At 40.3% G+C, this 23,157-nt stretch overlaps 2 protein-coding genes across 20 annotated transcripts in view; one reads left to right on the top strand and one right to left on the bottom strand.

Annotated features, from left to right (window-relative positions):
- baz2ba (bromodomain adjacent to zinc finger domain, 2Ba) overlaps positions 1–9,439 on the bottom strand; it is a 111,144-nt gene extending 101,705 nt beyond the window's left edge. For 5 of the 16 annotated variants that reach the window (XM_067459190.1, XM_067459188.1, XM_067459191.1 and 2 more), the window contains exon 1: positions 9,150–9,438. The gene's annotated coding sequence lies outside the window, so the exon portion shown is untranslated. Of the gene's footprint in view, positions 1–9,149 lie in introns of all 16 variants that reach the window. The other 11 variants (XM_067459185.1, XM_067459194.1, XM_067459201.1 and 8 more) reach the window with 4 other exon arrangements.
- Positions 8,450–23,157, top strand: part of marchf7 (membrane-associated ring finger (C3HC4) 7) — a 32,774-nt gene continuing 18,066 nt past the window's right edge. The window contains exons 1-2 of one of the 4 annotated variants that reach the window (XM_067459204.1): positions 8,450–8,652; positions 13,575–13,677. Coding sequence is in view for 1 of the 4 variants with exons in the window: in XM_067459203.1 (XP_067315304.1) it covers positions 18,580–18,607 (28 nt within the window). In the remaining 3 variants the exon portion in view is untranslated. The other 3 variants (XM_067459206.1, XM_067459202.1, XM_067459203.1) reach the window with 3 other exon arrangements.

The following is a 23,157-nucleotide window of genomic DNA, read 5'->3' as shown; positions in this document are numbered from 1 at the left end:
TTGTTACCATCTAACTTTATTTGCATTCTTTTATATCCATCTGAATGCTTTTATCCAGCGAAGTGGCATATTTGAAGCTAGTGACATGAAGAATTAAAATGTATCCTCACGCAGCTGACAGAAACATAACTTAAACAAATCAGAATCTCATTTAGGTTTTTTTAACATCACTGTAGCATATTTTGATTAGCTATCAAGTGTTCTACAGTAGAAGCAAATAAAGTTTGTGAGCGTGACTTTCCCACACTGAATAGGGTGATTTTAATTAGATCCATTATTCATTTTATAAGACATATTGACGTGATATCTGTATACCTACAGCTCCCGTCACATTAAAATCTCCTCATGCAGTGTTTGTATTTGCTTTATTTCTAGTTGAGGACAGACCTGAGAAATAGGCTACAAGGACAGCACCTGGCCACATGCATGCGTGTCAGCATTTCCCAACAACGTGTGACAACACTGGTTATACCGGTATCATCATGCTTTTGCGCATCACTTTTATTATGGCCAATTCAAAATAAATGCAGATGGCTACACAGACATTCATAACGGTGTGTGTCCACTGTTGCTATTTAATTTAAATTAATTCCTATGGAAGTTTCCATAGTCAAAAATGCTCACTCTGCCCCGAATTAGCAGAAATTCAATTACTTGAATAGTGTGTTCATTATTATTCTTGAACAACAGATTCAAGAATATTCAGTCCAGATTCAGATTCAATCCAGATTCTATGAACAACAGAACATCCAGAAAAACACGTCAAACCCTTTGCAGGTTACCTATAGCAATGGTTTTAAAGCCAAAATATTGCAAAATAGCGGCTTTTACATTTCGCTTTGAAGTCAAATCTTCCACCATCGTCTCGTCAGTCAGCTAGTGACTCATCCAACATGATAAATGAAATCAGATGATCTGTCCTGCTGATCTGTCCTGCAACTCTCGTTCGGCTCCAGCTGATTCGCCTTTATACTACGACCTAAAAGTATGTACTCTTTTTGTGAAGAAAACTTTTGAGTGTGTAGCAGAAAAGTATGCAAACTTTGGGACATACTACTTCGTCATCTTTAACAAACTCTGTCACTTAGTTACGTGCATCCCGTCAGCGTTTAAACTGCCCTGTTTATCATCCTTACAGTTCAAATCATCCACATTCAGTTTAATTTCCTAACATATCAGAGAGAGATGTAGTCGCACCTTGATTTGTCATGTGTGGGTTTTTATAATGCAGAGACTCCCCTCATGTGTTTGCAGTTTTAATATAATGATGCATTTAAAAGTTAACAGCCAAACATATCATTACAAAAGTTCACAATGCTGCTGCAGGTGAAATATAATGTGGAAAGCTCAGAATAATTATATTTTCGTCAGGTTAAATACTGATAATTGATCACTCATCAATTCACATTGATTAACGTTTATCTAAACCTCCTTAACCGTCTGACTCGCACATCCGTCATGTTTGTAGTTTTTAACACTTTTTATCTGCATTTGTAGTTCTAATCGAATCCTCGTCCAACTTGCAATGGTTTGTGGGCAATATCAGCAGTTAAGAGTGTGCGTCGATCAGTACTTCGAATTCGCAGACCATCTGGGTATCTTTGGAATAATCTTTTCAACATACTACGATTTGAGCCATACTAATTCTATTTTCGCATACTATTTAGTATGGATAGTATGCGAATTGGGACGCAGGGACAATCAGTTTTTACCCAGCCATCACACACAGACCAACTACACATTCTCCTTGTATAATATCAACAGATGACAACAACAAGCATAATAACAGAACAAAACTTTTAAAAACGAGCCAGAGGAAATACTTTACATTTTATTAAAATTTTTAAATATATAGGAACAATACAGAAACAAACAATCTGTGAAATGAGAGACTAGCAACCCATCCGCAGATATTCCATATCATAGCAAGCAAAGCATCACAGCTTAAAAAAAAGCCCTAAAAAAACGCTCTCAAGCACTCACAGCTAGACTTTTTCAGCAGAGCGGCTCCTGATTGGTGGACATCCGGCCTAACTGAACTAAATAAGTTTTATTATTAAAAAATGTAAATGATGTTGGGGTGCTGCACCCTAGTGGGAAAGATATGTAACCGGTATTGCGCATTACAACTGCGGTAACAAAACAATATATTGTGTAGCCATAGTATTGAGGTATGGTGTTTAGACAAATGGTAAGTTGAGCTCTTGTGGTGGGCTGTGTTGGTGTGTTGAGCTGTTGTGTTGGGTCATGCGGTGGTCTGTTGGGCGTGTAGTGTAGTGTTGTTCTGGATGTTCAGTCAAGTGGCGCCATGTTGACCCCAACACTACAGGGTTGTTGTACTGGCTTAAGTTTTTATGCTTCGCAAAGTGTTTAGTGTTGGCTTTTGGTGTTTTTTTGAGCAGTGTTGACCTGTTGCAGTGAGTCATTGGGTATGGTGTTGGTGGGGTTTTGAGCTGTATTTTTTAAGTGTTTGAATGTTCAGTCAAGTGTCATGTAGATCTATTGTGACCTGGTTGTGTGTTTGGTTATGGTGGTGTTTTAAACTTTCTGTTGCCATGTTCAGTCAAGGGCCATGTTGAGGTGTTGTGTTGAATCATGTGGTGGTAGTGTGGCTGTAATGTTGGGCTGTAATATTAAGTTGTGTGGTGGTTTGTTGAGATATGTTATTGAGATGTTCAGAGGCGTTTTGAGCTGGTCTGCTGGGGTTTGGTGGTGTTTTGAACAGTTGGGTTGTGTGTTGAGCTTTAACGTTGATGTCAAGGTGATGACTGAATAGATGACTGAAGGAAGTGAAGAGGAGCTCTAGACTGAATACATTGTTTTCATGAAAGATGCTGTTGCTCCTGCTGCACGCTTAAATTAGCTGGCAGTGTTTGGATTACACCAGGGAGCTCTCACACAGGATTTATTCTAGCCTGCAGGAGCAAAGGATATTTCCATCTCTCTACACACACACAAACACACATACATGCACAGTCACCCGTATGCGTGTACACACACACTAAGACACACTCAGATAAAACCCTAAGAGCGCAAAACAAGGCTTTTGGTTACGAAGGTGCTCACACACTCAGAGCGTGGTCAAATAAGGATGCACCGCTCAACTCTACCATTCATTTCATCCCTCGCCCTAGAATGTGTCCATATGATCCTCTGCCATCAGAACAAACATACAGATGCACTTCCACGCAATCATACACACACTAACACTCGAAGGACTCAACAAGAGGCGCTTCATGGCCTCCGGATCAGGCTTCTTCTAGAGCTATTGCCAAGTTTACAGACTGCTCATATTACAGACGGGTTTCGCAGCTTTCTACCCATCTAACAGAGATAATACAGAGAGATAGAAACTGAGAGAAAGAGAGAGCCAATGCAGTGTTTTTCCTCTCATTTTGAGTGCGTGTCATGTGAAATAACCACACCGCAGCCTGAACAATCTGATGACACAAACACTCCCTCGCTACCTAAACAACCTGCAGTCCTTAACCTTATCTCTTTACATGATTACATTATTTAAACAAAGAGTCGCTCGTCCGTTCCAACCTTAAACAAAGCAGCCTCAGCCTAATTTCTAATGACTGAGACAGACACCCCCCCTCAAAACACACACGCACACACATTTGTTGCGGGTCGGTGAGCATGAGGCCTGCCGAAGCGCCTAATCCCACGTCTGTAGACTCCAGGAACACACCATGATGCACCTTCACGCGAACGCAGATTAGAACCCTTAATCCAGCTCTCTCAATCTGGAGATCTTTTTATAAAACCTCGCAGCTAATCCAACAGAGGTTTGTTTACTGTTCAAGACCTAGTTTAACCCAGGCTATATTACTTTACTAAAAAAAACACAGAGCTACTTGGCGTGCCATGTCATGGTTAAATAGCTGGCATCACCCACTAAACTGCTCAATCAACCATAATTCTGAAAATAAATTTCATATTCTCCATTCATGTCGTAAGAAAAAAAGCTTACATAAAATGTGAGAGCAAGCAACTTTACGCAAAACAAAAAAGGGCTTCGGTTTCCAAAGTACATTACGCTGTCAGCTGAAACGATTCTATTTTCAATCCCTTTTCTGTCTCTCTGTCTCCATCTCATCCCTGTCATTTCGTGGCCCTTTCTGCGCAAATTAAAAATTTAGAAATTCTTGCTGTGCCGAGGTGCTCTTTGCCAGCGCAGCTAAAATGAAAAGGCTTTGTGGTGGCAGTGACCAGATTTTAAATGCAGTGAGATCAATAAATAAGAGGGGGCTGCTTGAGCACAATCTCTGAATGTCTTCGAGTGTGTATGTGTGTGAGGGTCAAATACTGCATGTCCTGCAGTCAGCTGTCACAGTGCAGTAGATTCTCTCCCATCCCACAGCTCTCGCCAAATCCCACCCAGCCTCCCTTTTGCCCTCTCCCACAAGAGGAGCATCATTCCTGCCATTCCTGAAATCTTGGCTATTTCTACTCAGGATGCAAATATAGCGATAAGCACTAGAACAAATAGGCCAAACTACTGGCATTTCAAACACGGGCTCCATTATCTCAGCAGGGGGACTGGAGCGCCGCAGTGGCAACCCAAGGCACAGGCAACATGACAGTCTCCTGGAGGGCAAACAACACCGGAGACACAAGCAGCACGGGGTGGAAAAAACAGCCCTCATCTCTGCAGAATACTCCTCTGCCCGGAATCACTAATGCACTCAAACCCTCATTGAGGAGCTGAGAGAGATAGATAGAAAGAAAAAGAGGGGGGAGGTAGATGGAAAGCAGAAGAACAGGCACACAGAAAGGTTTCAGAATGACGACCTTCAGGTGTCGAGCCCGAGATCGGCCCCGTTGATTAACAACAGAACATGGAGACGCTGGCGGAAAGGCGCACACGTATTCTGAACGTACACTTCCCGAAGCTTAATTCTTTACTGTGAAGTTACAGCAAAGGAGATTTCTCTTTCTCAAGTCTCAATATGAAGCCTTTCTTGAGGGAAAAATCAACCCTTTCACCTTGTCTGTGAAAAACAAGCGCTCAGACAGCCCAACAAAAATAACCTTGAGTTTCATCAGGGATATTCTCACATTGAATGATAAACAGAGGCCCGAGGGACGCTGAACCAAAAAGCAGCTAATTGCCTGCCTCTGAAATTCGGCCCCTGTGTCCTCTCTGTGTTTATCTGAAAACAGAGTCAGTTTGGTGTGACCCGCTTCAGCTGCTGGTAGAAAAGCCCATTCATTTAACTGTCCGCAGAAATGCGAATCTTCGACTCCTCTGCCTCGTTACCACGGACCGGCGGGCTAAAGGTAAAGAAGATCATGTTTGCGACACAATTATCGAGTCTGCTGCGACCGACTTGCGCTTCTGCTGACACAAACAGTTGTCTCCCGAGCGCTAATGTTCACGCTAAACTGCAACCCACATAACCCGCTATTATGTAAGAGCCAACTGTTGAGAGGAAATTCTACAATCAAAGCTGTTAGCTAACGACAAAATAAATCATTAGCCAAGTAAGGCAAGATAGAGATGCACTTATCCATGATACTGTTTAGCGTCATGCCAACTGTTGTCTCACAAAGCAGCACGGGGAAGAGTATCTGTCAGTATTTACAAGGTGATTTGCCAAGTCGTTATGAGTGCAAGGACGCAACCTGCTCTGAAAACAAATTCACTGCTGACCTTCCAGCATCGAGTGTATTCGGGGCTGATTCATTTGGCAGTTACTGGCCACACACATGGGCACACCACAGCTTGTATAATCAAGCCCGTGCTTGAGTTTGAGCTCTTTAAATAACAGGTGTTATGATCAGGTGAGGACTTCTCGCTGCCTTGGACTTTTATGGGACGGTTAAATCAACTGACAATCGAGACTGAGCTTTCCAAAGTTCATTCGAATCAATTTCACCATTAACACTGCCATGATTGATGCGTGTTTAAAAAAAGTAAATCAATGGGTTCCACTGACGATGCTGCGAATAATTTGTCTGTATCCAGATTGATGCTGGGGGAACAACTGTTTTTACTTCTTTTGTTCATCCTTCTTCTCATTTTGATTGAACACTGGTCCACCTTGCCCTGATTTCTGTGCAAATGGGAAAACCTGCCCCAGACTAAACTTTATTTAATATGATATTTAATATATAAATATAACAGATATATTATATCAAAGGTTTTACATAATTAATCTTAAATTAATGAATCTGTTCAACAATGGTCTAAATATAGAAAGAAAAAGTAAAACCGCAAAAAAAAGGAAAAGAAAACAGAACCAAGGTTACCTGAAAGGGTGTCAAGTAAATTGTTAAAGGCACAATGTTATACACTGCAGTTGACTATAGTATCATCTAATCCAATAAGATGTAGAATGAAACCCCATAGAGCCATTTAGACTATGAGATGTGCCGGGGCTGCGTGCGTTAACTGCTCTCCAGTCATTCATATGTATCAGCATGAGTGGAATATCCAATAAATTCAAATCATCTTTAAATGAACCACACTGAGAAGTGCCTAGTTTCGGAGGAAGTGCGATTATAATCTCAAACCCATGTGCATTTGGGATTGTCAGCGCAAAACTTGTACTGAATTCGGCAGATTCTGCACCGAGACTCATTTCCTACAGCCCACATTTCTCATAATCAGCTCATTACACTACAATCATTTGTTGTTGTGCAAACAGCAAAGACATGCAAACAGAGCTTAAACAAGATCCGTCTAAAGATCCCAAATTAAACTAATTCCTAGATACGAACATCTTCTCACAGGCCTAGCCCACATCCTGTCGGAAAAGCAACAAACATCCTGGACAGAAACGTGTGGCTGACACTCTAACCCTGAGCAAAGTTCATTTTTTTCCCTCTTCGCAGCCACAGAAATCTAGGGGTCTGGGTGTGCTTGAGAGAGCACAGTGTGAGATCCCTTCAAACCCCAACAGCACAAACAGGCCCTGACAGATTTGCTCTCACTAATTCATTGTAAGAAAAACAGCACAAGTATAAGAGATCTTCTATGTGCTCTGAATAGGCACAAACACACATGCACTCGCAATGAGGGGGAAAAAAAAGCATCCAACAATAGTCATTTCTAATGGAAGAAGAGAGTGGGTGAGACCGTTCCGTTTCAATTCACTGATACCGCTAATGGCTTCTTAGTGGTTCCATGAAATCAAGCAGCTGTCAAGGCGATGCATCGGGAACAGGGAGGAAGAGGCGGCATTCCCACAAGAGAAAAGCATCACGTCAGGATGTTTGGCTAAACATCTGCTCCCCTGCTCTCATGGCTTTAGCAGCAGCACATACTCAGACAAAGAGATGGGAGGTGGAAACACTGACTTCTCCATCTGAGGCATTCTGTAAAAACAACAGCCTGCTCCATGCATAATGACTAGGGCATTGGGCTAGATGAGACAGAGCCCTAGTGATACAAAACAGACACAGTCCAGTCATTTAACCAGCCAATGGCGAGCCTGAGGGTTTTGCATCGCTGACCGCTAATTGTAAAAAGTCCATGACTTTCATAACAGAAACTTTTAAATATGCAATATAGAAGAGGTGAAGAGGACCATTCATACACAAACCCCTATTTATTAAGGTAAAATCATTAGGCTACTTAGCCTACACATTAGGAGGTCAACTGTAAAGTAAAACTCCACATGTGTGTAGGCTATAGCTATACAAAAAGTACATAAACACAAGATAGTCAGTCACTAGAACATCTGAAGTCTTCTAAATGAGGAAATGATTGTACAGAGAGAGCACAATTATTAACCTCGTGAGCAGTGACGAACTCAAATATGTCTGATTTCCTAATTCAGAAAGGATCAAAAAACAATTCTAGACATTCGAGGGGAGAAAAAACAATCTCTGAAATGGATGTGAAACTTCAGTTTACTGGTTCATCCTCCTTACAACATATTCTTAGGTAATCCCTGATGGAAATTGTGACATTTCTAAACTGTGAGTTTAATTGTAAAATATCTCAATTTGAAACAAAGAAAAGACAATAAACGGTTCACCTCACTAAATGACATCATTACATGCTGATGTCATTCATTCCACCTGTAAACACCGAATCGTTAAACATCGCGCATAATTCTCAAGACCACATCAAATGTTTGTTTTTATTTACCCGGGGTCGTTCCAACAATAAAACTAACCTAAAAACAGAGTTTTACAGCAATGTCAAGCGAGATAACAAATTCGACGCCTTCTTGGCAAAACATCACATTTTACTTAAACTTCACATGACGTCACCGCTACCACATAAGACATTTCTAAACTTTCTGCCTGTAACGACATGTGCAGGTCGAGTCCTAAGAATACACGGATCCGCCAGTTAAAATTAACCAAGATGGCGTGAGGCTTGTTGTTTAGAGGGCAGAAAAAATGGAGGATATTGTAATATACACAAAGGGATAAATTTCAACAACTCGGCCAGGCGGCAGCTGCTGCTCTTTAAGGAAGCAACAAAGATAAGAGCAACGCGAAGCTCCAACTCAACGCCAGCGACCCACTCCGACTAAGCATGCGATTTTCTCGTCGAAAACACACAACGGCATGCTTTTAACGATATCTATCAAAAAGGAATTGTAAAGTAAATGCTTTTATCATGTTGTTTAAATGAAGAGCTGTTAGCTTTTGCCATCATCTGAGAGACGGACATTAAACAGACCAAAGGTAGCGTACAGCTCCTCCAAGTGACTCTCCCGCATCGCCCTTTTCAAATAAGCCCTCTAAATTCAAATATTACAATTTTACGTACCAAAATGAACGATGGGGAAGCGCTTGCTCTTTTGAAACATGTTTGGATACATTCAGGAGAGTTTACAAACAGTTTACATTTAAAAACGTAGCAGTTAAAGCGCACGCGAGAGGGCACAAAGGCAGATTCCTATTATGAAGTCACAACCCCCGCGCGCAACATTGTGTCCACTCGTAAAGTTTTGCGATATTCGCAGTCGCATCGGAATATTTCTCTCGATTGGCTTTTCCCGACAACCTCGTTGAAATGGTTTTGACAAGTTTGACGCTTTTTACGCTCGAGGGTCGCGCGTAGCCAACCTAAAGAAACTATCGAGTTAGCTACCCTCGCTAAGAAATCAAGCCAGCCAGCGACACAACATTGATTCTCCAATGAAATAACTGATCCAGCTCTCAATAAATTCAAAACTTACCCTTACTTTTGACACTTCGCGTAATTCCGTCTCGATCGGGTTCGAAGTATCACTTCAGGTAACGTTGCTCTTTGTTTTCCTTTTTCGATTTGCTTTTGGAAGAGGCCAGTGTAGCAGGAGATGATGAAGAAGGGAATTGGGCAGTAATTGAGTCTCGGTGTGTGTGAGTGAGTGAGTGACTGCGTGTGTGAGTGTGTTTGTGTATGTGTGTGTGTGTTAGTTACGAACAGCAGATTGAAGGAGAGTCCTTTCAAGGTTTATTCTGCCTCACTTCAAGGAATCAAAGTGACGTCAGCGGACTATACTTAAACGATAAAACTTTTATTCGCTGCGAATTGGCAAAAGTATGTAGGCTAAGAGTCCGGGATATCCACATTGCGCGCTGTATTTTAAGCACTATTCCTAAAACATCTGTCAATGACATAGATCCGAAAACGCTGTAAGGCTTTTTTTTTTTTTTTTTTTTTTTTTTTTTTTGGTCAAGACTATTTCAGAGGTGGTATCTGTTCTCTTACCCATTATTGATATTATGCATTGACTGTATTTACATAATGTCTGAGCATTGTTTTGAATTTGCCTGGGGGGTGGGATATCATTTTTAATCAAGTTATATGATCAATTATCAAAATTGGCATGTATAACTGTATAAAAGTTCAAAACGCCACATGTTAATGAGGTTGTGCTTTCAAATGAACGTGAATGAACAGTGGAAATCTGATAATATGGTGTCCAGTGAAATGGAAATTTAATTCTAAGATTGGTTACTTGTCATTCAAAAGCTGTCAGATAAACCGCAAGACAGCGATGCATGATCAGACTTGATTGCATTTGTCTCCAGTTACCTCAATAGCTAAATTCAGGGATTATGGATTAACCCAGCTAATCTGACCCTATTTCCCCTCAAATCATCAGGGGAGTGAGACAAGGTGATAACACTCCGATTTGACAACAGAATTTCCGTAATCCAAAAGATAGTGGCATCGTGTGAGCTGATGTCGTCTCGTGTTGAATAGAGGGGGAAAAAAAGAGGATCTGCCCCCATGCCGCTCAGGAGGAACAGAAAATAAAAGCCAGAATAATTGGAACTGTTACTTTTAGTATGACGCTCATTGATCTCTCATTTGAATTACACTTGCGGGCAAAGCGAGAGGCGGCGGAATGGCCCTTTGCAGCGGGAGCTGAGATGGGCACCACGAGGCAGACAGCCATCTGTGCCTAATTGTGTGCTTTTTCTCCCTGCCGCTGCACTCACAATCAGCAACAGGCTGAGGGGGGCCCTCTGACCTAGACTGGGCCAGGGGGGTGGCATGGGGTGAGGGATGAAGGGGGTGGGAGATTATTTCATTGAGCAAGAAAACAACAACAAGGGGGGCAAGGAGGGACTGGCTGCCACTCCTTAGAGGTGGAGGAGGAGGAGGAGGAGGAGGGGAGAGAGGAGCAAAAGAGGGCCAACTCTTCGGGAGTTTAGCTTCACGCTTCAGATTATGCGCGACTTGCACCCGTTGAGGTTTTACTCAGACAGAAATCTTTACAGAAAGATATATTTATTTATTTGGGTATCTTAATAATAATAGGTGATAATCAGAATATGAATTTACCTAGGTATTGCAGCTTCCAGTACACACACACAGGCATGGTTTCACAGATAGGGTTTAGATTAAGCCAGGATTAGACCTTAGTTTGGGATATTTAAGTAGCTTTTATAATAGTGCTCTAGAAAAAAAGACAAAAAAAATATTACGGGTGTGCATCTTGAGACAAAACAATGGCACTGATATATTTTAAAGATATATCAGTGAAAGCTGCTTTCAGTTAAAACAACTCAAACATGCATTTTAGTCTGGGATTAGTTTAAGCCTTGTCTTTAAAACTGGGGAGAAATAGATACGTTTAGCTATAGAGAAAAAACGTATTTGACAGACATGTTTACACGCATAGCAACTCCACACTCCAGTGAGTGTTGCAAACAGTCAGGCACATTTGAATAATTTAAGCTTACGCTGAAGTTAGAAATGACTATAGTGTTATAATCATGTAACTACAACTGCTGTGCTAATTCCGATTACAATAGGAGCCTGTTTGCGACTGTATCGCTAAGTGCCGTCTTGATAATGTGCGTGTAATGAAACTATGTTTGAAATTGTTCAAAGGAGAACCAGTCAGTGGTCTTTTTGGAAGCATCAGAGCGTATAGAGGACACACATTTGCTTACCAATTTATGCATGCGTTCATTGATCCTCTCTGACCCCCCCTCCTCACCTGTAGAGATGAATCTGGGTGAAAAGGGATGCTTATGGAGGGACACGGAGAGGCAGGCAGACCTCCGGGGACCAGTGCTCCTGAGAGTGGGAGGACAGGATGAGATGATCGTGTGCTTCTGAACATGTGTGTACGGCGTGTTTATCTGTGATCATCAGACCACCCCGACCACAATAAGAAAGCCATAATTGTGTGTATCTGTGTGTGTGCACACACGATGGCAATATTCCTCCCTCTTGAGTGACTATATGTATAACCTCCTCCCCTCTTCCAGCAGAGACACCGGGTTTGTAATTGTGTTGGTGGTTCTTCATTAGAGCCTGTGCGTGTGTGTGTGTGTGTTGGGGGTTGGGACGTGGGTGGGTGGGTGAGGAGCTGAGGCTCTTAGGACTATGAGCTGCGTCATTAACGGAGGCTGGGCCTCTCTGCATGCAGCCAGAATGTCAGCCGTACCTCGGTCATTTGAAACATAATAAGCACAAGTACAATGAGTGCAATGCAAGCCTGCTGGGGGAGGGGGTAAGTGGAGGGAACACAGCCTGTCTCTTCCATTGGGCTGTTTTTTTTTCTTAAGAGGCTTGATTAGAAGATATAATAACCTAGCGAATAATAACTGGTAAAGATGATCTCCCTCGAGACTGATGGAAACCAAATTAATGTGGCGATTTGGATTTAATTGTTATTTTTCTATTAGGGTGCATAAAGACAGAGGAGATGTCCATCTAGAGTGGGAGCTGTGCTTGCAGCTATTGATTTTTTTTCCCTCTTTTCTTTCTCACCCCTCTTTCTTTCTCTCTCCAACACAGATTTTAATCATCTCAGAACACCACATTCCCTAATACCATTAACAACACTAACCTTCTAGCGCCACAAAAGCGTTTAATTTCCAATGACACAAATTTCTCTCCAAGAGCCTCAAATAGTGTCTTTACGCAATTTGCTGGCCTTAAGGTTTTGCTTGCTGGAATAATTGAATTGCGATCCTCTCACTTAGTCTTGCATAAAATCACTAGGCAAAGAGCTAATCAGTGCAAAAGAGACAATAGTTTCCTCGGTTTCCCTTATTAGCCTGTTTTATAAGAGTAAAGAGCGTTTTTCTCCTGACTGACTTTGGAGCAACTGATGCCGCGTCGGAAACCGAGCCGAACTGACAATTAGATTCAAACCGATTCGAACACCAATACAACCAGAAATGTTTCTGTTAGGTATTTAAGCTGTTTGTTCCTCTGTCAGTGCTGCTGTTTGTATCCATAAATAAAAGATGACCTTTAAATGTTTACATAATTTATACAGCCATAAATTCTTAATATATCTGACTGCAAATGAGAGAGTGAGTCGTTTGATTATGGTTCATAGTCGAGTTAAAATACAGGCTGTGTGGTGTGATATACACACACACACCTGTATGTGAGTCAGCAATGAAAACCATTTTTATATTTGACTGGGGCAGAGGCTGTCTTATCTACCTACTCAATGATTAAGCATATATATATAGCCGTTTTAACACTGGGGAAGTGTTTAGTTATATTTAGAAGATATAAAAGCGATCATTTTGGCTTTAAATTAACATTATTCATCTTGCAGCACAGCTCAGCAGGTTACGAATTATTCATTACCAGAATATAAAATGAAACCCAAATAAAACAGAATTACTCAACAGTTTGCTGGTAAATGTATCAGAAACTGCACCATTTTATTTATTATTTTATTCTGTTTGTTTGACTGATTGAATGATAGTCTGATGCTGATGCAAGTGATTCAAATCAAATACATACAAACTGTCTATTAAAGAAGTGTCTTTACTTTGTTGGAGCATTTATGTGTCATTTATATGCGGCGACACGTGGAATAATAATTCTCTAAAACAATACATATAAGAAAATCATTTTTGTGACAGGTGCAGTTGACAGCTGCAAAACAATAGCCCCTGTTGTATACGAAAAAAAATACATAGAAATGATGCAAAATACAGTTTCAAGGTCGGTCAGAAATATTTTCTCATATGGCAATATATTAATTTTGCGCCCTGCTCATGACGCCTCGGTGTGCATAGCGATCATTATCATAATGGCTGCACATAAGCTGACCTTTGACCTGTGTATGTAAGGTTTCTGCAAAGGCACGAGAGCAGATGCTTACCTAATTTTTTCTTTCTGTTTACTGTAGGTGCATCATCTCTATGCGGGGAAAGACTTGATAATATGGCGGCGATGAGGTAAACAGATAGGAAGTGATGGAGTGGCAGACCCACGGGGGATAACCACATGAGGTGTGACAGACCACTGACATCAGCCCTTGTTCTCTCGCTCGCTCGCTTACTCTCTCCATCTCTCTCTCTCTAGCACACGCTCGTTTCCAGGAAGGGGTCATTAATGTGAGGGGGGGAAAAATGAATCTAGTCATGGCTTTAAAATGGAGTATCTTCTCGTAGAGATGCAGTCATTCCTAACGGGTCTGAGTCAGACTGCAGATCTCACAAGAGAACGGCGCAATGAAGTTTTTAATTCCTCCATTTAAGAGACAAAATACATCATAGTTTGGTGGGGGGAGGACATTTTTAGACTTCATTTGAGAGTAGCTCCCTTAAGTGGTAGCAGAGTTCATCTTAACCTGACCAATAAACTGATAACATGATCCGCTTTTCATTCTCTACAACACACCAGGCTTCTTATAAAACTACAGCAGTGGTTCTAACATCCGTACAGTAGTTAAATGTTCACATTTAACAGTCGTAATTGACATTTTCCCTCGCTCCCTTCAGCAATGATATATCAAAGAGTGCATCAGCCGCCGGAGGAGGAGAGAAAACATTAGGAGGATTAATAAAGGGGGGGAGGAAAATAGATTGAGCGTTCACCAAGATCAGTAAAATAGGATCTGTCAAGCAACCCTGCAACATCCATCCTGTGGAAAAAAAAGAGAAAGAAAGACAGAGGTACATTTTCATGGATGGAAGGAAGGAAAAACAGAGGCCAGGCTGTGCGGCTGATCAATTTCCCGAGATTAGCTTTCAGCGGCTGTGGCTGCTTCCATTTGTAAAGATAATATTATTTAATAACCCTTTTGGGTGACTATTTAAATTATCATACTGCCTACAGTGCAAGGCGCTAATGGAAATATTTAACATAAATTCCCTTTAAAAAATGACGCCTTAAACAACAGTTGTAAGAATTATTCTGAAATTAAAGGAGTGTGCATAAATGATTCTCCCTGGCCTTGACGTGCTGTTCTCAATTACATTCTCCTCAACTGGAACAATGGAACGATGCTAGCGTGCCGCTTTATCGCGCATATATATGCGCTGTTACGAATGTCATATGGAAGCTATTTATGGCCACTAGCATCGGTGCCAAGGGCATTGAAAACAGGGATGTTATTGAATCAATTCAGAAATGTGCAAAAGAGCAGCGCAACGATAGATCAGGTTAAGCCCAGCCTTTAGGTAACTCCACCTGAAAAACGATAGCTCGGCTTTTTGTCTCAAAGACAGACATCTGAAGATCCAAAACGAAGGAGAACGAGACAAAGCTATAAGCATTCCTTAGTCTTATTCACTTTCAACTTCTTTTTAATGATCTCATTTCAAAACACCTTCCTGCGGACCTCCCCTTTCCTGTCTGGCTAACGTTAAATTGCATAATGCCAACTGAACGCTCGCATTTGTTCTCCCTTTCCCTTCTCAGGAAATCTATTTAAATTTTCACGCCAACTGTCAGTCCGCATCAAACCTTGATTTATGCAAAAACAACGTCTGCTTTAATTAGTCATTTCGGCTCAGCGCTGCCTGGGCTCTAGGCGCTGAGCGGGGTCAGACATTCGGAGGAACCTCCTTTTTGAATGATCAAAACTAGGCCATCAGCAACACCGTGATAATAGCCAGTGTCTACACCACAGCAGCATTGGAGAGTGTGTGTTCGAGTGTGTTTTTATCCCCCATGAGCCATCCATCTCCACTCAGCAGGGTGGTTTTGGGTGGAGCTCGGGTAATCACAGCAGTCACTGTACACCTGGAGGACCGGAAAATTATAAACAACTAACAGGTAGTTTTTCCCGTCAGCTCTCTATACTTTCAAAGGCGCTGAGAGAGCGAGAGGGAGAGAAAAGGAGCAGTGTTTACACAGCAATATTACATTAATCAAGACAAAATTAGTTTGAATACACCACATTATGCTCTTGTACAGGATTAGCGTCCACGATCTTCAAAACGAAAGTAAACTACACCATGTGTTTTTTGCTCGTTTTTGGATTGCAACACTCCTTGATTGCCACGATCGCAATCACTTAGAGCAAACAAAAGTGGCTGAAAGCTCGCACTAATTTCACAGACTGACATTTCTGATGGAAAATGCACCAAACAGATGCTCAGAAGAGAGCAGCTCTCTTGTCAGATGTTGGGGAAGTGCGTGTGAGATCTGAGTAACGACAGTCACATGAACGGGAGGGCAGACAAACTTATTCTCACCACCAATTCTATTTCGAGGTCTGTGTGCTGCTTAGCTGACTGAAGTGGCATTGTGTCCTTTGTGAAAGCGTGACCCTCTGAGGTGCGTTCGTGCGCTGTGAACCTCGGCCAGGAAAAAAAAGCAGGAGGCTGGAGACCAGGGGAAGGCGTGGGAAAGCGACTAGAGAACGAGCGAACGGCGGACGGTGGAAAAGCCGAGCGGTCTGCAGGCATTCCTTTGTGATTACACATCTGTGGAGAAGGAGGCCAGACATTCTTTCAACCAATGTCTGAAGCCGCTGACTTCTACCCTCTATCCCTGCACTGTTTTTTTCCCTTTCTTATCTGTAAAAAAAAAAAAGAAACTCAGCTGTGAACCTTTTATTTGGTGACTGAGACTGTTTCCTAATACAGAAGCATTACGCTCTCTGAATCAGTCAACTTTTAGACTCTGATTTAAAGTCGTAAAACTCAAACTCGCGTCCTTGTTCTTACAATGGAGATATGAGATTTCAGTGCTGGGCACTCATGCTCAGCACTTCCTTCCTCTTTTGCAAACATAAACCTCAGAACCCTTCCTTAATCCAGTCATCCGCTGGTGGGAGGCCGAACATGACAGCAGACGGACAAGGCAAACACTGGTGGGGGTGGTGCTTGTGTTCTGTCTTTGTTCTGATGGTGACCTCTTCATTATAGGGCCTTTGTCACCATGTAAGGATTAAGAGTGAAAGAGAGCTCTTCCTCTGCTAGGCAGGGTTAAAATCCGTCTCCTAATAAAACGCTCTTCCATATATTCACATGCAGGGCATTATCATAACATTTATTTTCAATGATGTTTCCTTTCATCCTACTCTTGAAAAACTGATTCAAGCAGACTTCTGTAAAGTAAACCAGTTATTAAATAAAGTAGTTATTAAATAACTTATCTCTAGCCATGATCAATGGCCCAATTACAAAGAATTAATTTAATATTCTCAAGAAATAAAGTCAAAAGCCTGCTGTTTAATTAATTTAACTGTTCAATCAAAAAAAAAAAAAATGTATGCAATTGAAAACACATTTCGTATCAGCTATCAGTCTTCCTAGACAAAGAAATTGATTTTTTTCTAAGCTTGCGTGCAAAATGACAAATTGTTTGCCTTGGTTAATCAAATACATGAATATTCCATCTGACTAGTGCATTTTAAGACATTGTAACTTGTAAAGCAACATTTTTGTTAGTATGGTTCGTTCTCACTTCGCTATGTTTTTAATTACCACATTGACAGGATAAATGCCACGAGGCTGTGAGCAAATACAAATTGAAACAGTGCAGTCATTACCGTATCAGATGCATTATACCGCCCTCTACTGGACAGGGAAACAAATGGACGAATATGAAACTGTAAAAACCACAATAAATCTTTTACAAATGCCCTTTTGTCCAATTTTAGTGTTTTATTTTCTGGATGAATATTTTAATTTTATTTGCACTGAATGACACTTTTAACTATTTAACATTACTTGCTTTGTATGCCACCTGCACTTTTAAGTTTTTTTAATTATTCAATAAAATATATATTACACAACATTATGACTAACAACTAACAGAAAAAAAATACACAAGTAAACATGTAGTCTGAATAAAGCATATTAATAATAATAATAATTATTATTATTATATTAATAATAATAATATAAAATCACAAATATTTAAAGCCTTGCTTTTATTTTATTCAAGGAGTGTACATACACATTCAAAATAAAAGTTTGTGTGTATATAATATGTGTGTGTACTGTGTAGAATTATTTTGCACACAAATGCTAGTATATGTTGCATATTTTTAAATATGAAATGTTTATATTTATATATAGCTAATATACATTATATAAATGTATATATATGCAACAATTTCTTAAATATATACATGTCATGAATGAGAGTGTATTTATATATACTTTATATATATATACACAGTACACACATATAGGCTATTATGTAAACACACTTATTTTGGATGCGATTAATTACAATTAATCGATTTGACAATACTATTTTTTTATACATGCAGTGTAATTAAAGTTATATGTAATTTGAAATAGTAATAATTAAATTATATATATAAAGTGAGTCTTAAAATATAACGGAGTGAACTAAAAAAAAGTATAAATTTAAGGCTCGTTCATGGAAATATTTAGACTACAAAACGATGCCATTTATATATGTTTCCAGTTTTTGCAAACACGGAATTGCTGGATAGAATCAATCGAAACGTCTAATTTTATTTTTGGTTTTACAACCTAACCCATTTATTATTTACATGCGTCTTGTTGTCAATGCTCAAGAGAAAGAGGGCGGGGCGTATTTGGCTTCGCTGCCGTTCATTGGCTAGGGCGGCTGCAATCAGTCTCCGTGAGCGACGTTACGCGTTTCCTGCGGGTGTCCGCTTACACTTTAAACCACGTGACCCTCCCTATATCAACACACGGACGCCATTAATATTAAAGGCAGAGACACGGAAAATCAGAGGTGAGTTCACAGGGAAGTAGAAGACGATTTAACACGATGAGATTTGGTGCGCTTTAACGGGTGCGTTTGGTAATGGTAATATAAACGCTTACGGATTAAGTACATTTGTTTGCTCAAACGAGCTTTATGCTTGTATTTACGAAGTGCCCTGGCAAACAAAAACAAGGCCTAGACATCTGGCAGAGTGCTGGTTTATTAATGCGACTGACTGCTGGGATCACATGCAACCTACAGCTTCTAGTTTAACGGGTCAGTGGTGCATGTCACGAACATGTCTTTTTTTGAACGCGGTGGGTTAAATCAGTCAGCTTTGTTGGAGCAAAAGCTTTTGTACAGGATGAATAATCCGTGTTTACCTCCTCTGCGAGCCATTTGTCTTTTAATGTTCTTGTAACTCGAGAGTTGTGCTGAGCTCATGCAAATCACTGACATCTCACCAGTTTGATCTGTATCAGCTGTGGTTTACAATCATAAGCATGCTGTTTGTCCTGTCAAGTTCAGACAAGCCCACTAAACTGGACTTGAATGTTGTGATCTGGAGACCAGAAAGACATTTTGAGACGTCATTGATCTAAAATATCCACGCATGAGTCAAATTGCACTGGTTGACACTTAAAATATTTGAAGTACAAACTCAGGCACAGCCCTGAGAACATATCTGATGATAAACTGCATTTAGGACCTTCAACTAAAAGCATGTAGGTAGTAACTAAAATGTATTCTAATTTTATTAGGTGTGCTATTAATTGTAAATATTTTGTTGTTGTTGAGTGTACAAGTCTGGGTTTAGTTTAACAAAATGTTCATGCACTGTTTGCATAATCGGCAAACAAAGCCACAGTGTTTCACACGGGCGTTTAACTTTTTGTTGTGCCTTCTGTTGCATACACGCCCTGATGTTAATGTTTGTGTCTCGGTTGTTTTCATCCACTCATATGGCTTTTGCATATATGAAGTTGGTATGTTGATCTATGGAAATGTACCCCAAAAGTAAAATCGTAATTTAGCTCCTTGAATGATTTTCTTCTGTCAAACACAAAAGGAGAAGTTTACCAGACTGTCTGTACTTCTCATTTCCACCCAATATAAGTAAGTAAAGACCAGTCTCTTTCTAGAACAAAGCCGTTGTATGGCTTAGAATACAATATAGTGCCGATTATGGTGTTTTTTGTTTTTTTTGTCCCTTTTGTTGTTTGGAAGAGAGCAGCTCAGACATTCAGAAGAAAGTTTTAAATGATGCCACAAATCATCAAACTAAATGGCTTGGTACAAGAATTCCTACAGTAAGTGTTTGCATACTTTGAGGACCACTGTATGTTTTCACCAACATTCTGGATCCAGTATACGTTTCAAGCGCATGCTTCGGCCTGCAATATCCGCTGTCTCACTTGCTCTTTTTCTGCCTGACACCTGACTGAAGCAGTGCTTCCGTGCCTTCAGGTTAAGTTTAGCAGCGTGCTCACTTGGCAAATGTGATTTGGAAAAAGCTTGACATACAGCAGAGAGCTTTCATTGCAGGAAGGTGCTATTTTGATACTCTACTGTAGAGAGGAGGGTATTTATAGAGGGCTTGATGAAGGGTGCAGTAGGAAGATGTATATGGAGGGGGAGAAGTGTTATGAGGTGGTCTAGTAAAGGCTGCCCCCCTTCCCTGGGGTTATTGATTATTGGTCATGTGTGATGGTTAAAGTGATTACCAGTGTGTTCGTGCAGTTCAACTCCTCCTCTCTTGATCTCAGGAAAACATGGTTTAGGTTCACATTTTTCCGGTTTTTACTCATACTTTGAGTTTGTGTAAACTAATCTCTCAAGTACTATTTTAATTACTCTCCTATTCTTCCAAACCCATGTGACTGACATTGGGTGTATTTACATGCACGTTCTTAAGCTGATTATGCCTAATAAGCCAACAATGAACATGGTCATGTAAATGCAGTGGCAACCCGTTTTCTTTTATTGAAGTAAGGTCAGTAAAGTTTTTTTTTTGCCTCTTACCCCGATTTCGCACTGCATGTAAACCAGTAGCCTGTTTTCTGTTGGCTTATTGAAGTGCGCAGGTGTGATGGGTGACAAAAATGCAAAGTTAGAGCAGATTTAAATGCATCCAGACAGAGCGAGCTAGCGTTTTGCATGAAATGAGGACAACGCAGACTCTTTTAAGACCCAGAAAATTGTAAAGATGTGTTCTTCTCTTCTCATGCAGCAGAAGTAGAAGAGGTTTAGTCAAAACGCTGCATCTTGAACTCCATGAGGGATATAAGCCGAAAATCTCCTGCTGACACGGTGCACACACTATTTAAAGGTTTAGTTCACCCAAAAATGAAAATTACTCACCCTCATGTCGTTGGACACCTGTAAGACCTTCGTTAATCTTCGGAACACAAATGAAGATATTTTTGTTAAAAGCTGATAGCTAAGAAATGTTTCAGAACGGCCTCCATTGACATTCAGTACATTCCCACTCACAAGACCCATAAAGGCACTAAACACATCGATACAAAGTCCATCTCACTACAGTGGCTGTACAATAATGTTACAATGCGACAAAAATAGTTATTGTGTGCGCAAAAATCAAAATAACGACTTTATCCACCAAGTTATTGACGTGAACTCGAAGCATGTGCGAGAAGGACTCAGATCTGCCGTTCCGTTACATTACCCGGAAGCGAAGAGGAGTGCCGTTATTGCGTGAGTTCACGTCAGAGACCTACACAGAAGACGATTACTTGGCGGATAAAGTAATTATTTAGATTTTTTTTTGCGCACAAAAACTATTTTCGCCGCATTGTAACGTTATTGTACAGCCACTGTAGTGAGATGGACCTTGTGTTAAGTGTCTTTGTGGGTCTTTTGAGTGGAAATGTACTGAATGCCAATGGAGGCCTTTCTGAAGCCTTTCTGAGCCAGCAGCTTTCAACAAAAATATCTTCATTTGTGTTCTGAAGATGAACGAAGTTCTTACGGGTGTCCAACGACATGAGGGTGAGTAATTAATGAAATAATTTTCATTTTTGGGTGAATTAACCCTTTAACATCACAACTGACGTAACATTTGAAAAACTGTCACTACAAGGAAATAACCCAGTTTATTTATAAAGTCATTGTCAGTTTACTGGTTTGCATGTAAACGGGGAAAACAGATTATTTCAATAAACTTAATGTTTTTTTTTTTTTAGTTATCAGCTTACTGATGTGCATGTAAACACACCCTTTGTTTCTTAATGCATGAAATGATGAACCCAAAAAGGAGAATTCTGTCATTTACATTTGCATGCTTCCAAAAGATGTGATGGAAAATATTTATTTCAGTTATTTAATCAATAAAGTCTTCTGAATGGACATGATTGACACGGGGTATGATGTACAGCTTAAATGTTGTCTTTTATCATTTCACATATATAGAGGACATCAAATGCGTAAACAGAAGCTCAACAGTACTTGACTCTTGAAAACAAACCTCACTGATTCTTGTCAAACGAGTGTTTGAGCGTCCGTTTGCGATTTTTGATGTGCTCTATGCGTGTGCGTTGATCAATCTGTTCATCCATATAAAATCTGTTCATCATATAAAGAGGGCATGCCATTTCAGAAGACTTGAGGATTAACAAGGATTATTATTATTATTATTATAGAGCTCTTTGTATAAATTACTCATACAATTTCTTTTTGTACTGTTGATACATTCAAATTCTGGGGAGGCTCTATGATGAGAAGATAATACTGTGCTAAAAATAAGAGATGCACTAATATATCAGCTGCAAATATTTATTGAATGATTTTTGTTCAATTTAATCCATCTGCATATCGGCTATATTATTCAAAATGCAGATATATCAAACTGATTTGGAGTTTGTTTTGTTTTTTGTGTGCACTCTTCCAGGAGGCCTTGTCTCAGCCCTCGGGGTAAAAAACAAAACAGACAACAGTGTAAAAGTAGACCAATTCTGCAGGAAATTGGCATGTGGAACTGACATGTGGCTCTTAAAGTGACTGCATCCTAATATTCCTGCTGTACTGATATCTGTAGCTATGTTTACATGGACACTTTTTTTTTTACTTCAGTCTGAATAAATTCATTCTAATTGATGAATCCAAACTTAGTGTTTACCAGGGGTGTCCCCGACTAAGGATTTACACAATCAAATCAGAATTGTCGACTCTTTCTATGGTCGACTGAGTCGAATCATCTGTGTGTGAATGGGTTGGGAGAGGTACAACACTAGTCAGCAGGAGGGTAAAACTATTTTTTTTAAGGCAATGCACACAGCAATAACGTTTAAAAAAGTGAGCAAAACTGCCTGCCAAATGACAGACGAACTGACAATGGCTTTCTTATTTAGGTTTAAATAAAAGGTAATGTGGTGGATATAAACCATTCTCAACATGTTAAAGCTGCGATCGAAATACAGAAAATCACACAAATATATAAAAGAAAAGATAAATAAACTTAAATACCTGCCTAGAGAGGAAAAGAACACTTTGAGTGTGTTTACTCTGCCGATTTTGCCTAAAGGGGGTCGCACACCGGACGCAAAGCTCAGCACCGTCTCGGGTGTCTCATACCCGACATGCACCTTATACACGCAAGCTCAATTTTGAATCAACTTCTGACAGAAGAGCTGATGTGTGTATCTTGTACCACAGGGTGAAATCAGTATGTACATTGACAATTTGGGGGAAATATAATATACATTTAATATAAAACTTTGAAGTGGCGCTCGCTGCGGACAGGCACTGAACACCGCCACCGGTGTGTTCACTCATTGAATGTGTTCGAATTTTAATGGTGCGACGCTCAG

Source organism: Pseudorasbora parva, chromosome 12, assembly GCF_024679245.1.
Source record: "Pseudorasbora parva isolate DD20220531a chromosome 12, ASM2467924v1, whole genome shotgun sequence".
Classification (NCBI taxonomy): domain Eukaryota; kingdom Metazoa; phylum Chordata; class Actinopteri; order Cypriniformes; family Gobionidae; genus Pseudorasbora; species Pseudorasbora parva.
This window is presented reverse-complemented; position numbering and strand designations above follow the sequence as displayed.